Here is a 26,969-nt window from a genome sequence, read left to right as displayed (position 1 = left end):
GTACACATATCACTGAGACACAAGTCCAAAAGAGAATCTTTAATATTTGAGCGAGAAGAAAGCAAAGAAAAAAAAACTAATTTGAAAAACAAAAAGGGAAACAAGAAAGTAATACTGAAACCATGGGAACGAACCTATTGGAACTGATGGATGTTGATTTGAATCCAGCAATAGCAAGATTAACATGACAAGCGCATATAAGTGCTGTCCAAGGTCTCTGTAGATTGTTTGACTTTAAGAACGAAATCAGACACTTGGGCCCTTCGTTTCCTCCTTTTCAAAGAAAAGTCCAGCCAGTCATGTCATAAAACACTCCATCTGATTGTGTTTTCCACACCATATGTGTCCTCTTTCGCCTTGACATAAACAAAATACATTCACATGTATACCCTCTTCCTATCAACGTTAAGTTGATTTTGAGTTTAACGTCCTTTTCAGTAGCGAGGCTATATGAGACGGGACTTACTGATTAACGTGGAATCCGAACCACATGAGCTACCGCCGGGAATCGAACGCGGGTCTCCCACGCCAAAGGCACGTACGCTAACCGCTTAGCCACGAAGGAGCTCTTCCTATTAACGTATTCGTCTCCAAAATACTAAGTTTCTTCATTGCAATTTTCAGACTATTTATTCTGAACAAGGGTAAATATCAACTGCAGGGCCAGCTATTACGTGGTTCAATAAAATTGCGTTTTTGTCGTGATAATTCGGACGGTCTTCCTTTCAATAACACCACCAAATATTAAAAAGTGCTTGAAGAAACATCTTGAGGGACATTTTATATCGTTTTACATATATTTTTTAATTTAAATATTAATTCCGTATTTTCTTAGTAGAAATCCCCATTTCCACTTGATTCAAGCCAATTTCCATAATAAGAGTGAGTCCCGTTCTTCATAACCACCGTTCTTGATAAATACAAAAACACAAAGATTTAACTCCTTTTCGACTACTTTAAATTTTTACATTGAAGTACTCCATATTATATTGAAATTTGGCAAATGAAAAAAAATAATATTGAGAAACCGCTCATAGTAAGAACTACAAAACTGTTTTGGTAATATTTTATATTAACTTCTGGTAATTCGGAGTAACAAGTGACTGTAAAAGGCCGTAAGAATGCACTAGTTTTGTTTACGTCGTGTGAAAATGAGAAGTAAAGAAGTTTTCTGAAACTGCGAAAAGTGACAGATTATCACGATGTTTATATATTTAAGCAAGAAGGTAAATAAATTAAGGTTGCATGTAAGCTGGTTGCCAGGGAATCGATGCAGTGTAATTTTATCATTTTAGAGTTTTTACAAGCTAGGTTTATTATCGTTGATACCAATATTCAATGTATTTTATTACTTGATAATATTTGTCTAGATACTAACTGTTCTTCAAGTAAAATTTTTGAATTAGCTGACTTTTAATTCTTGCCTGTGGAAACGAAAAACACCATAACACCCACTGGAACAAAAAAATTGCAAAGATCGTATCATAGCCATAGGCTACTTATTTTGTTTACACGTATTTGTCAAAATTGTCCCGATATGCATGACACCCCCTACTATATTATCAGTTATTAAATATTGAAATATTAAATATAGTTGGGCAAGGTTCTAGAACACAGGTCCCCATTCCATTTACCTGTAATTAAGACAGAAAACAACGTGCCCTGCGGGGCTCTAACCCGCCTTCACTCGCTGACGCTCGCTCGGCAATATTGTGTGAATTAAATATTACACTTTGCTACAAAAAGGAACTAATCTATATGGGGCGACCTGCGTTCTAGAACCTTCCGATACAGTTGGAAAATGTCTTATCATTTAAATGGGGATAAATTCTTATTTGAGTGAAATTTGGCCTAAATTTAGAGATGTTAACTTTCACATCAAGGCCTAACAATCAGGTGCCGTCGGGGCCCTAACGTTCTGTGCTACGTGCCTGCCTCCGCTTATTAGCACTCTTTCGGAAGGTTCTAAATCACAGGTCCCCACTTGCATTTAGCTATAATAAAGACTGGAAGCAATGTGCCCTGCGGGGTTCTAACCCGCCCTTCACTCGCTAACGCCCAGTCCTCAATATTATGTGGATTAAATATTAAACTTTGGTACAGAAAGGAACCAACCTAGCTACTAACCGTTATGGGGGACCTGTGTTCTAGGACCTTCCCCATTCTTTCCATAGCGTATATTTCGTAGTACAGCACGAAATAAACTCGTCGTACATTAATGCCTAGTAAAACTGTGAAATCACTAGTAGAATAGAATTTGGGCTAACTTCAGCAAATGGCGGAGATGACATTTAGAATTTCCCCCAACTCGTTTCATGGCTCCAGAACCAAGTATCTTGTTTTTGTCTAAATTCTGATAAAAGTAGACAACAACGAGCCCTTCGCTCACTCAGCTATATTTTGTGAAATAAGTGACACTTGAGGTGTTATATGTGCAAAATTGGGGGAGAAACTAAAAGCTACCCAAAGCGAATTGTCATCATTAGGGCCCGAAAGTTGTGGGAAAATCTTTTTTACGAGTACCCAGAGACGATGCTTAACATAACATATGTTCATTTTGGGTCATTGTAGGCCAGAAAATGATGGATTTTTTTTTTTTTTTTTTTTTTTTTTTTTTTTTTTTTTTTTTTAGCATTTTTCTGTATTGGACTTTTTAAAGCTTTTATAGATCTTAACGTCTTTTTTGCACTTCTTTCGACGATAAATTTACTGGTCATTAACTTCCATTAGAATCGCGTTAGAACCCGCCCTACTTCCTTCTGAAAAATGGCTTCTAAATTATTGAAATCATTGTAATAAAATGTAAACCATAGGTTAGGACTAGGAAAGGAGCAAGAAATCTCTTTGCCCAGGTGAAAATTTTGCCTTGACCTGCTCCTGTAAAAGGCCAAATAAAAAATTATTTTCATACGTCTTGCTGCTTAGCTGTCGAATTCACGTGCGGTGGAGAAGTAATTTTGTTCATTATCTACGATTTAAAACATGAAATATTTAAATATTTTTTATTACGTGCCGACTGATACACAGATCAATTGTAATTTCAGGGTGTTACGGGCCAATGTGGTGTCCTGGCTTCCTCCAAGTGTCCGGCCTCTAGTTGTGCTCCAATAGTGTTCAAAATGTAGGATTTAACTTGGGCAACAGAAACAATTGAACGAAAATGCAAATTGAACGACAAAGCAAAACATTTCGTTGATAAAGTTTCTTTCAACTATATATTGTATAGTACCAGAAGCTTATATTTCTTGAGCATTATATTTATTATGTATGTAATTCTAAGTAAATTGGGTCTTATTTTTACGTTCTTTTTTCCAGTTTTTAGGTCCTTTTTTAAGATACTTTTAGGTCTTTTTATAGGTCCTTTAGGGCAATTTTTAGGTCTTCAACTTCCGAGCCCTAGTCATCATTAAAGAAAGAACAAATAACTAGTAACACAACGTTAAAAAGAGAGCTCCCTCGTGGCTAACCGGTTAACGTACGCGCTCTTTGCGTGGGAGACCCGGGTTCGATTCCCAGCGGGAGCTCATGTTGTTCGGATTCCACGTTAATCAGTAGGTCCACGTCTCATATAGACTCGCTGCTGAAAGGGACGCTAAACCAAAATCAACTTAACATTGAAAAGAGGCTTATGTGGGCCTTATGCGAGACCGCCATCTGCGGCAGTTTAGCCCACAAATTTTAAGACATTGAGGAGTGTTGTAGGTAACAACAGGGTGATTTTTAGGGGGCGGGGGTAATTTTGCATTCAGGGGGCCAAAACTAGGTAAACAACAGAATGTTTACAGAGAAATCAAGTTGTTACAGGAAGATAATTAATGAGTGATTAAGCTGTGAAGTGAGTAAAATAGAACATATTTTTGAAACTGAGGGGCCAGAATATTTTCTTCAATTTCGTGCTTTCTTGCTATATTTTCTCTATTTTTATGGTTTAGTTAATTTAGGTTATGTTGTTATTACTTGCCTAACATCAACTCATTATACTTACCTAACGCTAACATCGACTCATTTCTCCTGTAAACATGGTGATTTTGCCTAATTTTGACCCCCCAGTTCAAAAATTATATCTAGAATAGAAATGCAACACGGACGAATGTAATAGATTAATACGAAATGATGCAGGTGTGGTTTGGCGCACCACATTTTGGAAGGTTCACGGGTAAAATTCGGTACTAGTTTACTATTCCTGCACCACCTTTTTGAATATTTACTGCAAAAATTCAATACTTTGCGTGATAAAAAGACTCATTTATAACAAACAAATTTGTGCAAGGTATAGAATTAAATACAAAGTAATACATCTATAATTTATGTTTACAAGTGTAGGTTACTAGTATAACATCCTTACAAGTGCTTTACTATAGATAAAGTATGTAAAGGCATATGAAAGATTACTATATTAGAAACTATTTTCCACGGGCGGTGTTTCTGCACAGTGTACACAAGTTGTATTTTATGTTTACAAATGGAACGTTGCTAGTATGAAACCATGGCAAGTGCTATTGAAACTCGTATCATTGCCAAAACTCATTCGTTTCCACTACCTTCATTTATGGGTATATCTACTCCCTTCGGACGTACACTCTCGTTAACGCTCAGGCCGCAAGCTTCGCCCTGTCCTAACTCGGTTAGATAGCATTCGTGTTTTCTTTGTGGCCAACTAACACAGGCTGTTTTGTGATGTTTTGCACTGTAATTGTTATGCATACATCCTGATGCCGTATTTATACGCAAATCATAAAAGGATTGTAATTTTTCAACAATTGCTTATAATGGCCCCCTTAAATTTTAACTATGTTATGTGAGGTATTGTCATCTCGCCCAGCACAAATCATTTAGAAAACAATATGAAAGAATTATAATTTTTCAACAGTTGTTTCGAGTGGTGCGCCAAAGGCAAAACTGCACGTAAAATTCAATACGAGTGATTCTGTTTCAAATCGTCCAGGGTGGTCCACACGACTGCCTCAGATTTAGTTTATTTTTTAAAATAAGAAACTACATACAAAATTATTAGAACGATATTTTTTTTCTTTTTGCTGAAAAAAAAAAAAAAAACAAGTTTTCTTCGATATACAGCCTTCCAAAATCTTCCAAAATGGCTGCCCTCCTCTCCGATTGCTCGAAAAACTGAAAACATGTCAGATTAAATATATTATTGTAGAGAAACGAGTGTACTTAATAACATAATCGCAATAGCAGGAAGAGTATAAAATTGTATGTTTCAGTCGAAGGCCAAAATTCGTCTATTGGTTCAATAGGAATCGTGCAATTCACTCGGAATGTTGCCAACTTTGGTGAAGTTTTTGCTAACTTCAAACATTTTTTTTTTCGGTCCTCACGAGCAGTATCAACCATCTGCTTCTAGCATCGAAATCTACTCCATAAGGTCTCTTGAAAATGTAAAGGACTTACGTTTCTGATTATTACATCCCACGTTATAGCATGATGAAAAGCTGAAAATTTCATTAAGACGCTATGTTTGGACGCCATTTTCTAAAAAACACCATCTTTTAAAAATCTGAATTTTTTTTTACATGTATTGGAGAAGTACCTAAGTATTTAATATCCGTTAACCCTTCATGCGGCTGCAGCCCCAAACATTCGCAATTAATTATTGAAATTTCGATTTTTGTACTTGAAATGTAAATGTTTCCTATGGGCATTTAGATCATATACACAAGGCAAATTGAAAGGGAGTATGAAAATTTTGAGAGATGAATCCTGACACCAAATCCAGTAGGGTTACCAAAACAATATGATACGTAATCAAATGCAGTTTAGTTTGTTCTTCTAGTCGCTGCCTTAAATTAGATTTTGGGGGAAATGTCATTCTGGCAACACTGAAGATTCTTCAGGTTCATATTTTCTGTTGTAGAATAACATTATCAATGATTGTGCTGAGTTGCATTTCATTATCTCCGTTCACTTATGAAAAACAAGCAAAAGAAAAATGGTAAATTTTGTATTATTTTTAGTATGTGAGGCTCTTAACCCAGAAAACCTTTATGTATTTCATATTAACTGTTTCTTATTTTACAAAAGAAAGAGCCAAATTCTCTCAAGGATTTACCTTCTGGATTTACTAAAGGATAATTAGAGAAAACAGCACATGGCAGTACCATGGAAAATGTACTTCTAATTCGATTTTGTCTCAATGTTTCGGCTTTCGAAAATAAGAATAATTTTATATATAGCATTTTGTTATCTGCACTTTCTTTTATTTTCAATTTCAAAATTGTTTGTTTTCGTTGCAGATAGCAATTCCAAACAACACAAAACTCAAGTGTTTGGCGTGGAACAAAGAACAAGGTTACATTGCGTGTGGAGGTGAAGATGGCCTGCTCAAAGTTCTCAAGTTGGAAACAGGTAAATTAAATATCATAATTGAATCGTATTCAAAAATTTAAGAAAATCTTTTATACGTGTAGCAAAACTAATTTTTTATTATGTCTATTTTCTGAAAGCAATAACTTGTGTTTCTCCCTGGACCGGTGTCGTAGTCCTGCAATCCAGCTCTCTTGTACGCGAGGAAATGTTGTAATGTCTGTAATGTAAAAGTTGATCTTACATCATGGTGGGCACACCAGCCAACTACATCGAATAGGAGCCTCGGTCGTGATTCGAAGCCCATTTTAATAAATCGAGGATTCGTTTTTCATAACTTCAAGGTTACATATAGAGTTAAAAAACATGAAGTGAAACTCATTTCTGTTTGTTTTTTGGGTGGTTTTATTTGTTTGTTTGTTTCTTTCTTTCATACATTCATTCTTTATTTTTCATTCATTCATTCTTTCTTTCATTCATTTATTCTTCTTTTTCTTTCATTCTTTCATTGATTCATTCTTTTTTCTTTCATTCTTTCTTTCTTTTTCTCTTTCTTTCATTCATTCTTGCTTTCTTTCAGTTTTATTCTTTCTTTCTTTCTTTTATTTATTCATTCTTTCATTCATTGTTTCATTTTCTTTCATTCTTTCTCACATTCTCCCTTTCTTTCTTTCATTCATTCTTTCTTTCATTTAGTTTATTTACTTATTTATTTGTTTATATATTTATTTATTTGTTTGTTTATTTATTTATTTAGATATTAAGTTAATTTTGGGAAGTATCGTCCGAAAATGATTTCTGTCCATAATTGTACAGCTGTATCTAATGAGAGTAAGTTTTGTTATATAGTAGGTGATTTCACTTTCAAAATTAGTATTGTTCGTATGTTGTTGTTCCATTTTCTGGAAGCATGTAGCAAATTGAGTTTTAGTCCCTTGTTTGTCCTTTGGTTAGCTTAGCTTCGTGTGCGTTCAGTATTTCTTTCATTCATTGCTAGTACGCAGTGGTTTCATTCAAATAATTTAACAACAGAATCTATGATTAGTGTAGTAAGTTGAATGAATATTAATATTATCACATTACTGTCTAATTATGTTATATACAGGGTGTTTCAAAACAACACCGACAGCGTTTGGGAGGTAATTCCTGACACCAAGATAAGACAAAAAGTATACATCAACCGGGGTGCACAAATGCTTCCTTTCGGAGTTATAGGCTGCCGAAAACATGAAAAAATGAACTTTATAGGTCCATAGCTCCAATACTATGGGACCTGCCGTAGTCGGGTCAACACTTCAGTTAGGAACTAGTATGTGCCCTATCCAAATATTCATGTTTCAGAATCCTGCGGTACTTCCGCAACAATTTTTATAGAAGTAGTCGGTGAGTACTTCAAATTATGCCTCTAGACAGACTCTTTATTTTACGGGAGAGACTTCGGAGTTCATTTGAGTTTCAACCCTAAAATGGTTTTATATAAGTTCAAAGGAACCCATTCAAAAGTACAATTGATTCTTCACCGCTTTTAATTGACATTGAAAAAGATATGATAAAAATACGTGCACCTAGTCTTCCCATTATTTATGGTCTTCCGAAGGTGCACAAGCCTGACATCCCCCTTCGCCCGATCATATCAGGTTTCAATCATCCAGCTTATTTACTATCAAAATGGTTATATAAAAAACTCAGCAGTTACAATAGTGGTTTTAAATATGTTGTAAAAAACAGTCTAGGCGTAAAACAACAATTATCATCATTTGTAAATGCCAATGCCATTTTACTTGCTTCCATAGATGTTGTTGATATGTATCCGTCCATACCACTGGAACTTACTATCAATAGTACTCGATCCTGGTTATTACAAAATGGCGCTTCTACCTATGAAACTAATTTTTTATTACAATTACTTGAGGTTTGTTTAACAACTAATATATTCCAATTTGAAGATCATTACTTCTCTCAGAATGATGGCTTAGCCATGGGTAACACATTATCCCCAATATTGTCAAATATAGTTTTAAATCAGACTGAAACGTCCATTTTACGGCAGATCACATTTAAATACGTTAGATATTACCTTTATGCTGATGATATTTTACTACTTGTTCGTGACGAAAATACACTTACACAAATATTTGAACAATTCAACAATCAGCATCCTAGGCTGAAGTTCACCTTTGAACGTGAATCTGATAACAGCCTTCCATTTCTAGACCTATTGATTACCCGATCACATAATAAATTTATTACAAAAGTATACCGAAAACCTAATGCAGGCACTACCTACATACATCAACAGTCAGTTCATCCGCCAATGTACAAGGCCAATATTTGGAAGAACTTCGTTCGTAGAGCATTATTAATTTGTGACCGTCAAAAAGATCTCAATGAAGAAATACAGTTTTTATATAAAATAGGACAAAAAAACGGTTATAAGCTGTGTATTTTACGAAAATGGTTTAATCAAACACGAAGATCGCTGCAAGTCCCCAAAACGGTAACTTCAAAAGAAGCAAAAACTTGGATTGGAATTCCTTATTTTCCACAACTTTCAACAAAAATTCAACGTATTCTTGCAAAGCATAACATATCTGCTTCAAGTATTCCCCCCAAAAGTTTACAAAAAGACAGCTCACTGGATTTAAAAGCTATTTTGTCGATCCATAAAATAAGGCAGGTATTTACCGCGTCCATTGAGAATGTGATTCCTCATACATTGGCCAAGTTAAACGTAATATTAGCACTCGTGTGAAGGAACATGTTAGATAATCAAAAAAGTTACAAGAAGAAGGCATGTCTGGTTTGGCGCTTCATCTAAAACAACATTCACATAATATAAAACAGGTTAAGGTAATAGGTTCAGCAAAATCAAAAAAAACAATGGGAAATTAAAGAATCGTTCTTTATTCATAAATACAAACCTGCATTGAACCTTAATACTGGCAACATTGATCGAACTTGGGTACCTACCTTTGATGCATACTTTGGATCTGGCAATAGTGGCCTAACATAGACACCGCGTTTTTTTATTTAGTTCGTTCTTTTTTCACTCTGCTCTGTTTATCTCAGAATCCTTTTTGTACGTTACTTTTTTTTTATAGTGGTATGTATTCCTAGTTTTACTCCTTTTATCTCCTTTCCGTTTTAATCCTTTTTACTTTGCCACTGAGGAAGGAACCAGCTGAGAGTTCCGAAACGTCAAAATATTTAAATTTTTCAAGGGAGGATTCATTGGTAAGTAGCAGGGTTGGCTGGTTTAAACCAAACAAACAAACAAAAAAAAAAAAAAAAAAAAAAACGAAAAATGCTTTTTATCGTGTGAACTTCATGGTGACGTCTCCACATATGAAACCATCTGCATTATGTTTATGTACTTTTCACCTTTTACTCAAGGGGTCCCGTGTTCAATTCTCGGTCGAACCACAACCCATCTTTCATGTGTAAACCAAGTAGCGATTCGAGGTGTCCCTTTAAGCGAAAGTGTTCTCCGTGATAACCTTGGTATTTCATAAGGATGTTAAGCCTAAACATACGAAACGAAACCAAATTATATATTTCTACTTGCCTGAATGCCTGTTGTTTTATAAAGAAGCCAAGGTTGCTTAAATATATTTATAAAAATTGGCAAAATTTATCAACTGCCTACGCAGCTTCCAACATCAGCTTGGATTTGACTTTGTTTTAATTTTATTGAATGATATCTACATACCAAATTTGTAACTTAATACCTCAGTTTTAGTGTAGTGATTATGATACGTTGACCTTAAAATTTTATATACAAATGCATTTAATGTAATAACAGGATTTTCCCAATGGGTAAGGCGGGAGTTTCCCGATTTATATATAATTGTATAATGCTTTTACTTGTGTAACTGTTTATCTTTTTGTCCTTCTGAAATGACTCTTGACAATTGTATTAAAACTAGGCCTATGTAAAGATCAGTACAACGTATTTTTTATCAGGAGTCCTTCGTGAGTGAGTCGGCAATCGCATTTGTAACCAATTAGTCCCGGTTTCGTGACGAAACGGACAATTTTTCTTGGATAAAGCCGAGAAGCGGTTTGGATTCCGCTTTAAGCTTATGTGACCCCTTCCATCATAACCTTGTTGTTGCATAATAACACCAAGGCGAAACAAACTAATTTCTGTCCATATCTAATATAAATACATAGAGTAAATTATTTAAACCAAAAAAACCTGGTTTAAACCAAATAAACCGGGTTTAAACAAAAAAAACTGTTTTTTTGTTTTTTTCAATAAAAAACATGGTTTTTGCCAACCCTGGTAAGTAGCCAAATTTTTGTTAATTTAGAATATCCCCCCATGCGCCCATGTAATTATACTCATTTTATTTATTTATTTATACACATTTATGGGCATTACTGGCATCTGTGTCGTGAAGCCCGTCACATATGAATAATACCTGTCGATGAGCACACTATCCGGGGAAAGGGGTAAAGAAGGCAGCGGTCTGGGGTCTGGTACCACCCTATTTGCGTGGTGCAAATGAGAAAAACCGAACAAAACCTCACTCAGGATTGTTGGTCTGAAAAAGATGCTACATCTTTTTGATCGAGTCTCTCAACCGGAAATCGAACCTGCGGCCGCTTGCACCAAAGGGAACTAGAAGATTGTATCTAGTACTATGTGCCTTTTCCCAATGGTGACACACTTGTAAGTGTATACTTGTGTAACAGTAACAACTTGTAAGAAACATCTGTTTTATTAACTGACGAAACTAATATTTTGTTTTAATTTAATGTATATGTATTATTATTTTATAGGTAAAGATGGTAAAGTTAAAGGACTGGCAGCGCCATCTAATTTGTCAATGAACCAAACATTGGAAGGTCATAGTGGCCAGATTCAAGTAGTCACGTGGAATGAGATACATCAGAAACTTACAAGTAGTGATCAGTATGGGCTAATCATTGTATGGATGCTGTACAAGGTAAGTTCCATTCATTTCTTAAGTGATTTTAACGAGTGTTTTAATTTTTAAAGAGCAGCGCGGAAGCTCTGTGGTAGAGTGTTCATTTCTGGTGTGAGAAGTTTCCTTGTTCGATCCTCGGACATGTCTTTTTGTGGTAGACGACATCGCGTCCATGGAAAACTGTAAGATGACTTCACTCTCGTGATATTTGCTGCGTGCAAGAATTCATTACCATTTATCGATTAGTCTAGAAGTTACAAAAGAGATCAGTTGTTTGTCCCGGTTTTCGTTCTTCAGATTGAAAAAAATAAATAAATAACCAGAAAGAACTAATATATCTTACTTAAAAACTGAAGGTTTGTGTGGCTAAAATTTTACTACACGGACAACAAGGAGTTTGAAAGTCACGTCGATTCTTTCGACCTACAGGTTGTTTAGCTTCCAGAGGGGAAGAAAGGATTTAAAAAACTATTCGAGAATGGGCATATGTTATAGCAGTAATTTCCTGAATATCACTTTCAGTAGAAAAGAATGTATTTTTCCCGGTGACGGTCTTTAATTACTTGTTATTTTATACTTCAGTCGGCAGGGTAGAACTGCTTCATTGTTGCAAAGTTAATCAACACTGGCGATACTACTCTCAGCATGTTAACTGTATTTAAACTGTTTATTTAGTCCTGTCTTCTGAGGCACAATTTTACAATCAAGCGTTTTATCCAGTCCAGTGAGTGGACTATACCTATCTTTACAAGTGAAGTGAATTGAATTGAATTGAAATTCTTTGTCGGTGTGGGATGAAATCAACGTTCTTGTTATATGTTGCTAGTGTCTGGGTATAAAATATTTCCATCATGTCCAAGCACAAGTGCTTTTTTTCATAATCATTTATAAAACGAGGAAGAAATGGTCATGAAGTTAAGAGTCAAATGTGTAAGTATTACACTAATATGGCGCATGGGGGAAGAGTGGATATCAAAGACCACATATAATGCGAAAAGCATAAATCAAAATGTATTGTGCCAGAAGTTCAAAAGAGCTGGACACTTACTTTGTTCCCAAATCTTCCGAACAGGAAAAATTGGTACAAGCAGCTGAATTAACAATGCGCTTCTATAAAATGAAACATCATATACCATTTAAATCGATGAATTGCACTAAGTTAAAACTAAAATTTTTGTGATTCCAAAACAGCAATAAACATCGATTTACGGAGAACTATAGCAACAGCGATAGTAAAATCCATTTTGGCTCCTGACACGACGAAAGAAATGTGTGATGATATAGAAAATGTCCACTATTTTGGTATTGTCATCGTCGCTAGTAACTATGACGAAGAGAAAATGTTCCCATTGATTGTTCAATACTTTACACCATAAAATGGCATCACCGTAAAATAGCTTAAACTAGATTCGTTAAAAAATGAAACAGACTGTGAAATAAGCTATTACTGCGTTAATACATTAGAAATAAATAACATCGATAAGAGTAAATGCATTGCGTTCTGTGGTAACAATACAAATACAAACTTTGGTGGTATTCAACGTACGGGTACAAACAATGTGTTCGCAAAATTGAAGAGTGAATTGAATCCAAATCTTTTGGGTTTCAGATGCCCCAGATCATATACTTCATAATGCGGCGAAGACAGCAGCTGTTTTGATTGTAGATATGGAGATAGTTATAATTAAACTTTTCAATTACTTTTCTATATATACTGTATGCACGGAGTGTCTTTTAGAGTTTTGCGAGTTTGCAGATGTAGAACACCGCACATTGATGTCACATACAAAATCTAAATGGTTATCTTTGTTTATTGCGGCAGAATTGACACTTTATGATGCACTTAAATCATTTTTTCCTCTCAGAAGAAAAAGATTCAAAAGTTTTAAGAAGCTTTTTTGAAAATCCGCTAAGTAAACCATATCTTTGGTTTGTATACAGCGAGGTAAGTGTGTTCAACAACAACAACAACAAGAAAAAAAAGCAGATATACAGGGGTTGGGAAAAAAAATTAAAACGTTTGCAAAAGTGTAAAAAATCATACCTAGTATGGTGTGGGGCCTCCTTTTGCGTCCAAAACAGCTTGGATCCGACGGGGAATGGACGTATACAGCTTCTGAATCGTGGTGTGTGGAATTTTGTACCATTGTTCCTCCAAACCATGCTCCAGTTTAAGGGATGCTGGTGGAAGGTAATGAGATCGAACACGTATTTCTAACTCACACCACAATGGCTCAGTGATGTTCAGATCTGGTGATTATGGGATCCAGGGGAGGTGTGATAGCTCCTGGCCATGCTCCTCAAACCATGATTTCACCGTTTTTACAGCATGACAAATCATCTTGGTAGATGCCATCACCATCAGGGAACAATATTTGGGCCATGGGTAAAACCTGGTCCCCCAAAATGACCTCATACGCTTTAGCATTCATCATTCCATGCAGGGCTATAATGGTACCTGCAGAAAATCACGATATCACTGCCCATACTGTAACAGAACCACCCCCATGGTTTACAGTTGGGAGCAGACAGCCTGTATCATAGGCCTGCGACGGTGTTCTCCATACGTAAACACGACCACATTACACGACCGTCAGAAACAAGGTGAAGGTCGATTCATCGGACCACATTACGTGTTTCCACTTCTCATGAGTCCACGCCTTGTGGTTCTTGCACCAGTGGATATCCTCTTCGCATTTACTGCTGTGACCAGGGGTTTGGCGATAGCGGCCCTGCCATGAATTTTCATTTATGAAATTCCCGTCGCATTGTTTTCGATGAAACCGGGTTCTGTAGGCCGGAATTGAGTTCAGACGTAATTATCATTGCAGTGGTCTTCTTTTACAATCCGTTTTAATGCCCTCCGGTCCCTATCTGACAAGATAGTATTTCGACCACTGTTTTGCTTTGCAGACGTCGTTTGCCCATGAATTGTGTATGCCCTCGTGACATTGGACACGGTGCCTTTCGATACTCCCACAATGTTCGACACTGTTTCCGCTGAAGCTCCAACCAGACGGGCACCAACGATCATGCCTCTTTGGAAGTCTGTCAGGTCGCCCATTTTACCGCACCGCTTTCACACCACGACACTCACAAGTGAACTGGTTACTGCTGACGGAAGAGGAAAATGCACATGACACATTGAAAACAAGAAACGATCGGCAACCGCTACACGTGTTATACAGTGGAGGGCCAAACTTACGTGTCCTGTATGAAGTGTTTTTAGATTTTTTTTGTCTACCACCTGTATATAAGTATAATAGAAGTTGTAATTTTAGAGGACACTTACATTGATAAATCAAAAGAAAGAAGGATTTCTACCTCTAAAAGTGAAATCTTTGGCGAAGAAAGTAAAAGATGAAGTATCAGCTTCAGACATACGGAAATTTTATGTTGAATTGGAAGAGTTCTATGAAATATGTTCTCCTTATTTAAAGATGTAGATAACGACACTCAAGGACTTCCTGTCTTTAAATGGATGCTGCTACGTTCCATACCAACGTGGATTGAAGTGTAAAAGACGGTTAAGTTTCTACAAAAAGAAATCAATCAATTGACGATTCAATATTGTTCGATTAGTTCTCATACTTAAAACAACAAATAGAAAAATGAAATGAGATCTTTGAGTTTAACGTCCCACGTTTATGCCGGTTAGGCTAAAGGAGACGGTGATGATGAGTGATGAATGAAATGGTGGAATGAAGAAAGTGGGAGAAAACGGGAGAACCCCAAGAAAACCCACGCACACGGTGTTTGTCCACCACAAAGTTCACTTGGCGGGTGCTGGGATCGAGCCCGGGACTCCAAGCACCAGAGGTGAACGCTCTACCACTGAGCAACCGCGGCCCCAAAACAACAAATAGAAGCAATACTTGTGAAGGAGAAAGACATTTGGAGTAGTAAATCATGTCAGGTGAATTAGATCTATTTTTTTGGATAGTGCAAGTGTTTGGAGCAGTACTCGGAATTATGGGCATAATGCTAACACAGAGAGGGTATTCTCTCTAATAACTGTGCAACGGGCAGAGGAAAGAAATCGTCTGCATGTGACAACTATTGAGGGAATAATTAAGTATGTGTTTAATTATAGAAAGAGTTGCTCAGAATTCGTTGATTATATAAGTCAGCGGCGAGAACATCTTTGCTGGGCTTCTGATCAGATAATTATCAGGAGTGGGAGGAATACCTTGAATGTGCGTAGCTTATTAACGTTATTATGGATGGTGTAATGTTATTTCTTCAAATGTATTACTTGAAAATAAAACTCATATACGATATTCGTTTGTTACAATATAGTGATAGTATTACCCTATATATATTGTGTGTATGTATGTGTACGAGAGACATATATACATCCCTTGTGGTGCTTCATTTATGTTAACTGTGTATAGAATGAACTGGAAAATTGTAAGTACGGTTGTAACTTAGAAGAGACAGATAAGTAATTGATTCTGGCCAAATGAGTAGGAACCCTGACCTCGTAGCCTGAGATTGGTGTCTCGGTTTTTCTTTACAAAATCTGACAACCCTACATATATATATATATCTTGAAACACCATTATATCTTTTAAACAAGTAACTAAAAAACGCTGAAATTTTGTACGATACAAATAATCGCAGAATATGTCAAACAATACTTCAAAACACCAGATTTTTTTTTTTTTTTGAAATGACACTAGTCATTTTATTTGGTGTTTCAAATATACATGTTGAACCAAAATTTACTACAGCATATTTATTATTCAGTGTTGCAAACTAAAGACGCTACAATATCAAAAATATTCAAACTATAGAGGCCTCTACAACAGTAATAGCGTAAGTGACACAGGCGGGGCAATGCTTATTCAAAGTACCTTAGTGTCGGATACTATATTCATGATATGACGTATTTCGAACAAATAGGTACAATGTTACAAGAGATTAAAGGTTTTACTTTTTCCGAAAGATTTTATTTCGATCAATCACGTGCATAGTTTTCATCCTCTCTTCCATAACTCTACAGCAATAGCGTTTGGAAGTTGTAATTTCAACAGATTCTCGCAATAACAACTATACTTTAAACGGTGTTGCAAATTCAAAATTTTTTTCCGATGTGGTATTCATGAAATGGCAAAAATAAGGAAATAATTGAATTGTCCAGAATGAATTATATAGTCTGAAAATGAAATCCGTGCTAAGTGACAAAAATGGAAAACATCGGTTGAATGTCAAAATGCCTAAGAGTGCTCAGTTAAAATCGGGCTATCTAATATTCACTGTGCAAGTAGTTCAAAAAATTGCCAGAAAAATGTGCTTAGGCCTATGTGCCATCAATTCTGAAGTAAAATCTGGGCTTTTTACTCAACATTTTTATTTTGGCACTTCGCACGGATTTTACAGTCGGTCTACAATTGTTGAACAATGTTAACACTTGGGTCCATCTGTCTTTTTATTATTTCACTCTGAGTAAAAAGCTTATCCTAAGGGAAGGAAGATGGGAGTTAGATTTGTCCTAAACGTCTGTATCGTGTAAAATCAATTTTTGAATATAATGTTTGGTCTAGCTGAGTTTTAATTTCATTTCGATTCAAATACGCATTCTATGGGGGTTGGGGGTTCAAATATTTTAACCTAAATCTTTTTCTTGACGTCAGAGTAACTGGCGTTCAGCTATGTGTATAGGAAGCAAATCAATAGAGTTGACGTGGCCAAATTTCTAAAGTAAATCAAAATTTAACACATATTATTTTTACTTCAGTATATTTACGTATAAGCCACTATACCACTTGAATGAAAAATTGATTGACTGGACCGGAACCGCCAGCATACCGTGCCGATCCGTTACCCAGTCCGCTTCCCAGAACAGTCATTCACTCTCTCACTCTGAAGGTCGGTGCTCTCCACTAGGATCACGTGGATTGTGCCACAGACCACTGATGTGCTCGGACAATCCCTGTGTCTACATAACGAGCACTTATGACGGCTGATTTCATATATATATCAAGGGGAAACAACCGATTTTTTTTTTTTTTTTTTTTTAACAAACCAGATCCTCTGTAGATGTGATTTAAAAAATTGGTTGTTTCCTCTTCAATATCATAAGTGCTCGTTTCCAGTTTAGAAACGTTGTCTTGATCAACAAATATAACATACAACTCTTTCTCTTCTTCTATAAATGTTTCACTGACGTAGATATTGTCTAAGCATATCATGTAGTGCAACCCACATCGGCCGAGTGGAGAGCACTGACCTCGAGAGCGAGAGACTAAGTGGCTGTTCTGGGAAATGGACTGGGTGGCATAGTGGTTAACGCATCAGTACGGTATGCCGGAGGTCTCGGGTTCGAGTCGCGGTCCAGTCAGTCACTTGTTGACTCGTTGTATGTTACTACTGAAGATTGTTCGCGAAACCATCCCAGTTTGATCCTTCGGCCATTCAAAATTGTAGTGGATAACATCGTGTCCATGGATTTTCTTGGGGTTCTCCCGTTTCCTCCCTCTTTTTTATTCTTTCAGTTGTTTCATTACCATTCACTTTCATTAATGATTCGTCTTGTTAAATCTAATGAGAATAATCGTTAGATGTAAAACTAGAAGATTCACTTCAATTCTTTTTGTTTGTTTGTTTGTTTTGTTCGCGAAACTAGATATCACAGCGTCACAACCAATGTCTCTAACTTCTCTATCTACGCGGTTGATATATATATATTTACTGTGGGATATATATACTAAACTTCTTTTGTGGTATTGTGTCACTTTTTTTAATTGTGTAATTATTATTTTCTTTAATATAGGGCTCCTGGTATGAGGAAATGATTAATAACAGAAACAAATCTGTTGTTAAAGGAATGTCCTGGAATTCGGATGGACAAAAGATATGCATAGTGTATGAAGATGGTACGTGTTTTTCCAGATTTTATTGTTTCAATATATTGTCATATACATACATCTTAATGAAGAAGATTCATACTGAGATAGTGTAATTTCCGTAACGAGTAGATTCCATAAAGTATGAGTTAAGTTCATTATTACACAAAGACATGTAATGCATTAAATGTGAAGAGAAACTATTATCTTATCCGTTCCGTTATTAAACTCAACAAAACATTCATTATTATTTTTTTCGCTTTTTTTTTTTCTTTCTCCTCGTTCAATCAGGGGAGGGGGAACAAGGTTATTCAGTGGTCGTCATTTAATTTGTGTGTTTATTTTCGTCAGTATCTATAAACTAACCAAAAACTCGTAAAACATTAACCAGACGGTAACCAGAATGACTTAACCAATTCATGAGTAGCGGGCAAGATGACTCAGTGGTAGAGCGCTCACCTCTGATACTAAGGGACTCTGGTTCAATCCCAAGTCTTGTCCCTCATTCATTCCTTCATATGTCCTTCATGTTACGTTTCCTTCTCAGCTAATTTACCAACCAGTTTCTCTTCCTCGTTTGAAATACTTTTAAGATTGTCTTTTTCTCCCCTACTCTGCCGTGTCGTGACAAAACGCTGTATCTTGAGTTACATTGTTTTGTCGCTATAAGCATTTTTGAATTTCCCGCCACCGATATTTATGTTCACCAGGCCCAGCATTGAGCTGAGTCAAATACTTTTGAAAATATACCAAAGAGAATTTCGATGTAAGTAGGAAATTAGCCGGTCTGTAGCGACTTTACGGCTCTTTTTCTCAAAACTGCTCCGCCAAATTTCCAGCGTTTTGTTGCGACAGGGCAGTACTATTTCTAAAACTTTCTAATTTGTTTTCAGTTCAACCATGCTAATTCTCTCCATTCTTCTCCACACTCACATTTCAAAGACTTCTAGTCTTTTTTCATCGCTTTTACATAATATCCATGTTACTAATCCATAGAGTAGAATACTCCACACGAAACATGTTATGAACCTTTTTCTCAACTCTTTATTCAAGGAGCCGCAAAATATACTTATTTTCCTCTTAGATACTTCTTTTGCCATTCTTATCCTTGCTTTTATTTCACGTTCGTACTTCATGTCTGTACTGATAATACACCCAAGTATCAAAAACTAATCATCTGTTATGTTTTCCCCTTACTACTTCTATGTTTGACACGAACCGTCTCGTTCCAATTACCACGGATTTTGTCTTTCTAACATTTATTTTCATCCCATATTTTTCACAACTCTTCCTCAAATTTTCTAACGTTTTGTTGATTTTCTTTTCAAACTCCGCAGGAAGCGCCATATCATCCCAAAATGTATGTGCACCGAATCATTTTATTCTCTACGAAATACCATCTTCATTATATAGGCTCTCCTTCATTATCTCTTCTGGATAGATATTAAATAAGTCTACGAGCGATAACATCTCTGTCAAACTCCCCTTCGAATTGCACTCTTTTTTTGTCACCCTCCCCCTCCCCATTCTTACACTTGTTGATTCATATATAAGTTTCTTATAAGTCTCCGATCTTCCTATTCCAATTCAGCCTTCTGTAAAACTCATCAACAGTTGCCAGTTCAGAAGCGTTGTCTTGATCAACAAATATAACATACAACTCTTTTTCTTCTTCTATAAATCTTTCAATGAGTACCCTTAAGAAGCCAACTGCATCTCTTGTGCCCTTACATCTCCTAAACCCGTACAGTTCGGCATTATCTTTTCATTTGTTCTTCCGTACAACCTTCTGTTCAGTATTCGAAGCATAATTTTCGCTGCATGCACTAACAGATTAATAATTCTGTAGTCCTTACATTTCCCTGGGTTCGATTTCTTAGCCAATTGTATCGTGATCATATCCAAGAAATCTGTTGGCACTCTCCTGTTTCATATATTTCATTGTGGAGTCGGGACAAATTCTTTCTTTCTCTTGTCTCACATACTCGTAATGAATTCGATTGGTATGTCATATAGCCCGGTTACTTTTCCACTCCCAATCTCGGATGTAGCTTTTAAAACTTATCCCGATAAATATTAAATCCTTTATCATTCTTCCTTACTTCATTTTCTACATCAACATCTAGGGCACATATTCTATCCCTACTCATACACAAGTATTCAACCATCTTCCTAAGACTTCTCTCGCTGACTACCTTTTCATTCTTATTTCCTGATGTTGATTGATTTTTAGTTTAGCGTCCCTTTCAGCAGCGAGGCTATATGAGACGTGGACCTACTAATTAACGTGGAATCCGAACCACATGAGCTCCCGCCGGGAATTGAACCCGGGTCTCCCACGCCAAAGGTGCGTACGCTAACCGCTTAGCCACGAAGGAGCTCTTTCTTATTTCCTGTTATCATCGTAATACATTCTTGTTTCCTACTAAGTTCTATAGATTTCACCCTCTTGTACATTTCCTCTTATTTTCTAATTCTGCAATGTCGTCAGATTTTCGTTTGGAAGACTCTTCCCTTCCCTTGCCTTGTCTATTTCCATTCGTAACTTGTTGATTAACTTTCTTTACATCTTTCTGCCCTCTTCTGTATTATTTTGCTTCCATGCCCTTGTTTCTCCCATATTTTGCGACAATTATTCAGTAATTCATGCTTTCTTGGCCACTTTTTGTTCACGGCAATTTACTACGTCTTCTGTAGGCTGTTGGATGCAAAGTTTACTATACTCCCACCGCCTATTATTACCTGCATCTATCCTTTCCTCGTTTGAGTACTTGTGTCGATATTTTATTTGAAAAGATTTCGTACTTCCTCGTTTTTCAACTTTACGGTATTCAACGTCTTGTTACTTACCTTTCTTCTGGCCATATTTTTCAGCTAAATATCCATTTAGGCCAGCATAAGGTTATGATAAGGGAAAATGGCCTCTGGAAGAGTCTTTGCGTTCTTCAAGCTATTTCGATACCTGTTCTGAAAATCATAATATAATCTATATTATATCTTCGGCTATCTACTGAAAATTGCTATGTATATTTTTTTCCTTTCGTGCTGATTGAGCCAAGTGTTCCTAATTACTGGTGAATTCTGTTCGTAAATTGTCCCGTTTCTCTACCAATTTATTTCTTTCCCCTAAACCATATCAACCTACGACACTACCTTAGTGTCCTGCATTAAAATTTCCCCTTACAATTACGCGTGCACTCCTCTCCTTTCTATCTATAATTTCTTCTATTTATTCATAATTTTTATCTGTTTCTTCATCATAATTTTTATCTGTAATTTTTATCTGTTGAGTTGTATGCGAAGTGGTTGGTGCGTTTGTCTGTATCACCACTAGATCGTTCTTTTTTTCTTTCTTCAGCCTTATTATCGTAACTCTGTTATGATACTTTCACTACCTTTCTTTTAAGCACTGACCCAAAATTATTCCCACACTATTCATTATGTAAGTAAAACATTGTATATCCTTCGTTTCTCAGTTCTTCATTATTTTCCCATCTAATTCCACACATTCCTACCAAATCTAGATGATTATGTGTCATTTCTTCTTTAAGATTTCCTAATTTCCCTCCATGTAATATTGTACGTACGTTTCATTTCCCTATCCTAGATCTTTTGCTCTTTCCTGTCTTCTCTCCTCCAGCGATCTTTACCACACTGTTACTCTCTCGTCCAATAATCTTTCCCAAGACAACCCCCTCCCGGAGATCTGAACTTGGGGATATTTTACTTCCGGAACTATGTTTTGACTTGCGAAAGACCTTTTTCCATGTTCTCTTTCTATGTCAGCAAACTAGGTAAAAATAGTGGTGGCGGTTTCCCGTTGCCTTCCACCCCTCAGTGTCGCAACAGTTAAAAGCCACTTTGAACACGCCTGGGACTAATGTTTAAGTTGCCGTATCAAGCACTATGATTTGTACCAACTTGGCTACTGGAACTACTATTTTCTCCCAGAATACTCTTCGTCTGGCTATTCCATTTAGATCAACTCGGTACGAGTGTCCCTTCTGGTAGTGAACTACCGCCGGCATAGTTCTAAATTTCACTGTAGCATGCAACGATACGAAATTATACGCGATGCCTTTCCAATCCCACCAAACACACAAAATCTTCTTGGAAGTCAGTATGGTATTCGCTACAGGCTAATGCGTCTGTAAAATTCTGATGCGTCAGTGTACATTATATAATTATTACACAGCCGTCTCGGTTAGTCTAGTGACTGGCACGCGCACACTTTTCATCCACTGGATCTTAGGTTCGATTTTCGGTGAAAGGAGTTGAAATTTGAACTCATTACGGTGAGTTGGATTTCACCGTAATTTATAGATCCACATCTTGTATAACATCGGTACTGAAAGTGTCGCTAAATTCCAATCGAAGTTATTATTACTACAATCAATGATATTATGGAGCAGCGAAATAAATTTAAATTTCCAATAGTAATTTTAACAAAATAACGAAATTCACGACAAAATTGAAATATAGTGTTGGCAGAAAATATGTGCTAGTACTCTGTAGATTTTTTAAATCATCCATCTACTGTTTGGCAAATATAAAATGGGAAATCTGTGAATACGTATTTCTGTTTGGCATAGTGTATAGATTCGGAAGTTGGACTCTTAATAATTTAGGCTGAGAGTGTTCGAAGTCTTGAGGAACAAAACTAATGGGAGCAAAATTAGATAAGTAAACGGGAGAATGGAGCCGCTGTGGCTCAATAGTGGTGCACTCACATCCAGAGCATTGGATCCCTTGTTCGATCTCAGTTTGCATTAATACTGTGTGTGGATTCTCTTAAGGTTCCCACGTTTTGTTACACTTTCTTCATTGCAGTATTTTGTAATCGATCTTTTTTTACCATATTGACAACCTCCTCAGTTCGTGTCTAAAAACGGGGATGAAACAGAGAACTGAAGAAGTCACCTTCCAATCACCATCTTGAATGAGTTTGAACGTTTTCTACTTTTATGCGAGAGGTTAATGTATCGTACATACTCTTTTGGGGATTTTATCATAAAATGACAACTCAGATATAAATTTAATAATAGATGTTTGTATTTCTTATAGGAAATGTCTAAGTGTAAAATGTGATGTTTTTAGTTACGGGTATCTAGAAGTATCGCCAGATTGAGCAACGCAAACCAAGCATTGAGCTGTTGATTACTGACTTTAAAGTTACACATACCTCTGGGTTTCAAATTCAGCTGGTGCCTCTGTGGTGGTCCTTGGTGGTCTCTCCGTGTCTGGCCTCCGGTTGAAAGATATCGCCTGGGTTGATATCTCTGTACTGCAGATTCGTGGTTCGTGCCTCAATTGGTAAGGCACTACGCTGTAGTCATCGACGATTAAGATGTGATTGTACTCCACATCTAATATACTCAATGTGTATAACTCGAACGTTCGTTCGCTAAATGAAGTAGGAACGTGACTAAAGATTAGTCACATCGGAACTCGACTTCTCTCAGATCAACTTCTGGACTTCTGTCTGAACTTCTGTGGAACTCTCTCGAGCTTCTGCCAAACTTCTGCCCCGAGACCTCTCGTCCCTCCGTTTTTGTTCGAACTTCCGTACCATGGAATTCGCCACAGTCGAATGACGTCAAAAACGCGTGTGCTCCTTTCTTGAGGAAAACGAGGTTGTTTCCTCATAGCAATCAACAACTGGCAACACTTGGAATGCTTTGTCTCATGATTCTTGACAATTTCTACATACCCGTGAATGTGTCTTCTGTTCACAATAATTTTACAAATGCATGACCGTAAAATTCTGTTAATTGTTCTCGTTTTGACATTTGTAGAATTCGGTTCCTGAATTCTCAGACAGAGAACAATGTGCTACAATGTTATTCTAAAGAGCTGACAATACAAGCATGTGAATTTACTAAGAATTGCATTCGTGTGATTACTTATACTAACATTAATTATTTCCGTGTTTTTAATCCTTCTTTAATCCTTCACCAAAACAAAAATAAAATCTTTAATAAAATGAATATCACAAAATATACATGAAAATTAACCATAAAATATGGGCTCTGCCACAATATTGAACAACGTACTTTAACCAGCATTTATTTCTTCGTAACATTTCTTATTTTCCATGACAAATGCAGAAGCTAAAGCATTCTGAAATTATGAATTTTCTTTTTTTTTTTTCTTTTTCTTTTTTTTTTCCCTCGCAGCAAACAATGTACTTTCTTATTCAAGAGGTCAACCATATGTTCTCCAGACATTTTATCGCCCTGATAAGACACATAAACGCAAAAGAACAATAACATTTTGTGAATCCCAAAGCATAACAGGGCAGAAAGCCGAACGTACGATAAAGCATTCAATATTGCCAATTTATTATTATTTTTCTAACTGCTTTTTGTGTATTGTTAACCGAAAACGTTCAAACAACTTCTTACCATTTCCATTCAAGTTAGTTGGAAATGTTTATAGGAGACTATGAACCGTGAGAAATGTTCTGCTCTATTGTTAAGGAGGCAAAAGTGCGTAGTGACATTCAGTATTGCTTGAACTAAGCATATCAGCCTAAGGGCGATTGTCGCTTATTCATATATTAATTTTTATGGTCTACTAGTAACATCTTAAAAGAGGCTTCGCTCTGATGTCTTGATCCCAGTATACTTCGTATTGATGTTGTCAAGTAATTACTGGATTTGGTGTGGTATAGTTTGGTATCGATGATTAGTTCCATGTATGCCAGAAGCAGGTGAATGGTTTTCGTAACATTGTTGTGTCTTTTCAGAAAGTCCGTGAGAGTCATTATACTGAATGATTTTCTGATATGTTTGTTTTTTATGTATCGCCACATTTTTCATCTAGCCTTCATATTATTCTTACCATTAACTTCTAGGTGCCGTGATTGTTGGCTCTGTAGATGGTAATCGTATATGGGGTAAAGAGTTAAAAGGAAATAGTTTAACAGGAGTTGAATGGTCTCCGGATGGGAAACTGTTGTTGTTCAGTCTTCGTAACGGAGAGATTCATTGCTATGATAGCCAAGGAAATTTTATGGTAAGTACAATACAAATACGAACTTCTTTTCTTGTTGTGCAGGTTAAATATGGAGCTCACCACACTATCTTCCTTGCTTAATTGTAACGTTACCCACTGGTAAGATAGCTCATGCGTTTTACGTATTCGTGGTAATGGGTTTGATTCTCGGTGGACGGTGGCTCAGTGGTAGAGCGTTCACCTCTGGTGCATGGGGTCCCGGGTTCAAACCCTGCTCCCGCCAAGTGAACTTTGTGGTGGACAAACACCGTGTGCATGGCTTTTGTCGGGGTTCTCCCGTTTCCTCCCACTTTCTTCATTCCACCATTTCACTCATTTCTCATAATCACCATCTCCTTTAGCCTAACCGGCAAACTGATTAAACGGAAGTGGGAAGATGAATGGAGGGATTCGATAAAGGGACAAAGAACAAGAACGATTATCCCAAACTTAAAAATAAGAGAAGAAATGGGAACAATAAGCAGTGAATTAATAGAATACATCTCTGGACATGGACCGTATAAATCTCATCTGAGAAGACTCAATATAATTAATGACGATTGTACATGTAATGAAGTACAAACACCAGAACATGTCTTCTGGAATTGCAATAATTATTTAACAAATAACAAAATAAGATAATAAGAGACCAATTAAAAAGGGATAATATACAAACTTTAATAAACGATAAAATGAAATTAGGAAAATTACAATTTGTTGCAAGACATGTATCAAGAAACCTGTGAAAGGAAAGAAACGATGAAAGAAGAAGAAATTAACAAGACCGATACCCTACATTGTAAATATAAAGAAATAAGGAATTAGAAGAAAATAAAACTAATCAAACAGAAATAAAACTAAGTTCTGATGACAATTCCAGAACTTAAACCTTCACGTTCTTATTTGTGTTAGTGTATAGTGCCTTGTTTAGTGTTTTGCTAGTGGTGGCAGGATTTTAAAATATAACAAGTGTTTTAGAAGAAGAGAGAAAATAAGAAGACTTTACAAAGCTGGTGAGGGAAATTCAGACAGACCAAAACAGTTCTGATGTAGATTTCCAGAACTAACAACTAACGAAAAATTGGAAATCTGGAAGTCCAATTTCCTTTCAAAGAACTTTCTTTTTTAGTGGGAAAGACAGGTATAAATAACATCAAGAAATAAATTCATATAGGGGAGATAACTATTTAAAGAAAAAAAACCTGGTAATACTTGTTTAAATTATTTACTAATTATTTCTTTTCTCTTTTCAGCTCATACCTTTACATTTTATGCAAGGTGTTTCCTGCTCATGTATATGTATGTATGTATGTATGTATGTGTGTGTGTGTGTGTGTGTGTATGTATCTTTGTGTATCTTTTCAATTAAAAAAAAAAGGAAATAAAAACAATAAGAAAAAAGAAAGAATAAGGCATGATTTAAATTTTGTTTTAGGTATCATGCCAATAAAAGGTAAGCCTCGCCTCACCCTAACTGAGGCCAATCATAAAAAGAGGAGAGAAATCATACGAAAAAAAAATAAAAAAAGTAGTAGAGAGAGAATTACAAGTAAGAGGCAGTAGCGTCTGCCATTTAATAAGACCATATGAAATGGCAGAGGCAGGGGAAAGTGGAGGCTTAAAATTAAAAAGAAAAAAAAAAATAACCCGGCATAACGTGGGACGTAAAACTCAAAGATTTCATTTTTCATTTTCAATCTCCGGCCAAGTAAGTTTGTGGGGGGACAATATCGTGTTCGTGGGTTTTCTCGGGATACTCCCGTTTTCTACCCACATTCTCATTCCACCAATTCGTCCCTCATCATTCACGAACTTTAATCATCCATTTCCCTCAGCCTAAAGGACATAATCGTGCGATTTTAAACTG

General features: G+C 36.3%; 1 protein-coding gene across 2 annotated transcripts in view; it reads left to right on the top strand.

Moving 5' to 3' along the window:
* Positions 1-1,093: 1,093 nt before the first annotated feature.
* Oseg4 (intraflagellar transport protein Oseg4) overlaps positions 1,094-26,969 on the top strand; it is a 122,656-nt gene continuing 96,780 nt past the window's right edge. For both annotated transcript variants that reach the window (XM_081756017.1, XM_081756016.1), the window contains exons 1-5: positions 1,094-1,226; positions 6,255-6,366; positions 11,110-11,276; positions 18,034-18,136; positions 24,963-25,123. In XM_081756017.1, the coding sequence (XP_081612143.1) occupies positions 1,203-1,226; positions 6,255-6,366; positions 11,110-11,276; positions 18,034-18,136; positions 24,963-25,123 (567 nt within the window). In that variant the 5' untranslated portion in view covers positions 1,094-1,202. The remainder of the gene's footprint in view (positions 1,227-6,254; positions 6,367-11,109; positions 11,277-18,033; positions 18,137-24,962; positions 25,124-26,969) is intronic.

Source organism: Thermobia domestica, chromosome 4 (genome assembly GCF_964235325.1).
Source record: "Thermobia domestica chromosome 4, izTheDome1.hap1.1, whole genome shotgun sequence".
Taxonomy (NCBI): Eukaryota; Metazoa; Arthropoda; class Insecta; order Zygentoma; family Lepismatidae; genus Thermobia; species Thermobia domestica.
Note: the sequence above shows the minus strand (reverse complement) of the source record. Positions and strands in the feature narration are given on the sequence as shown.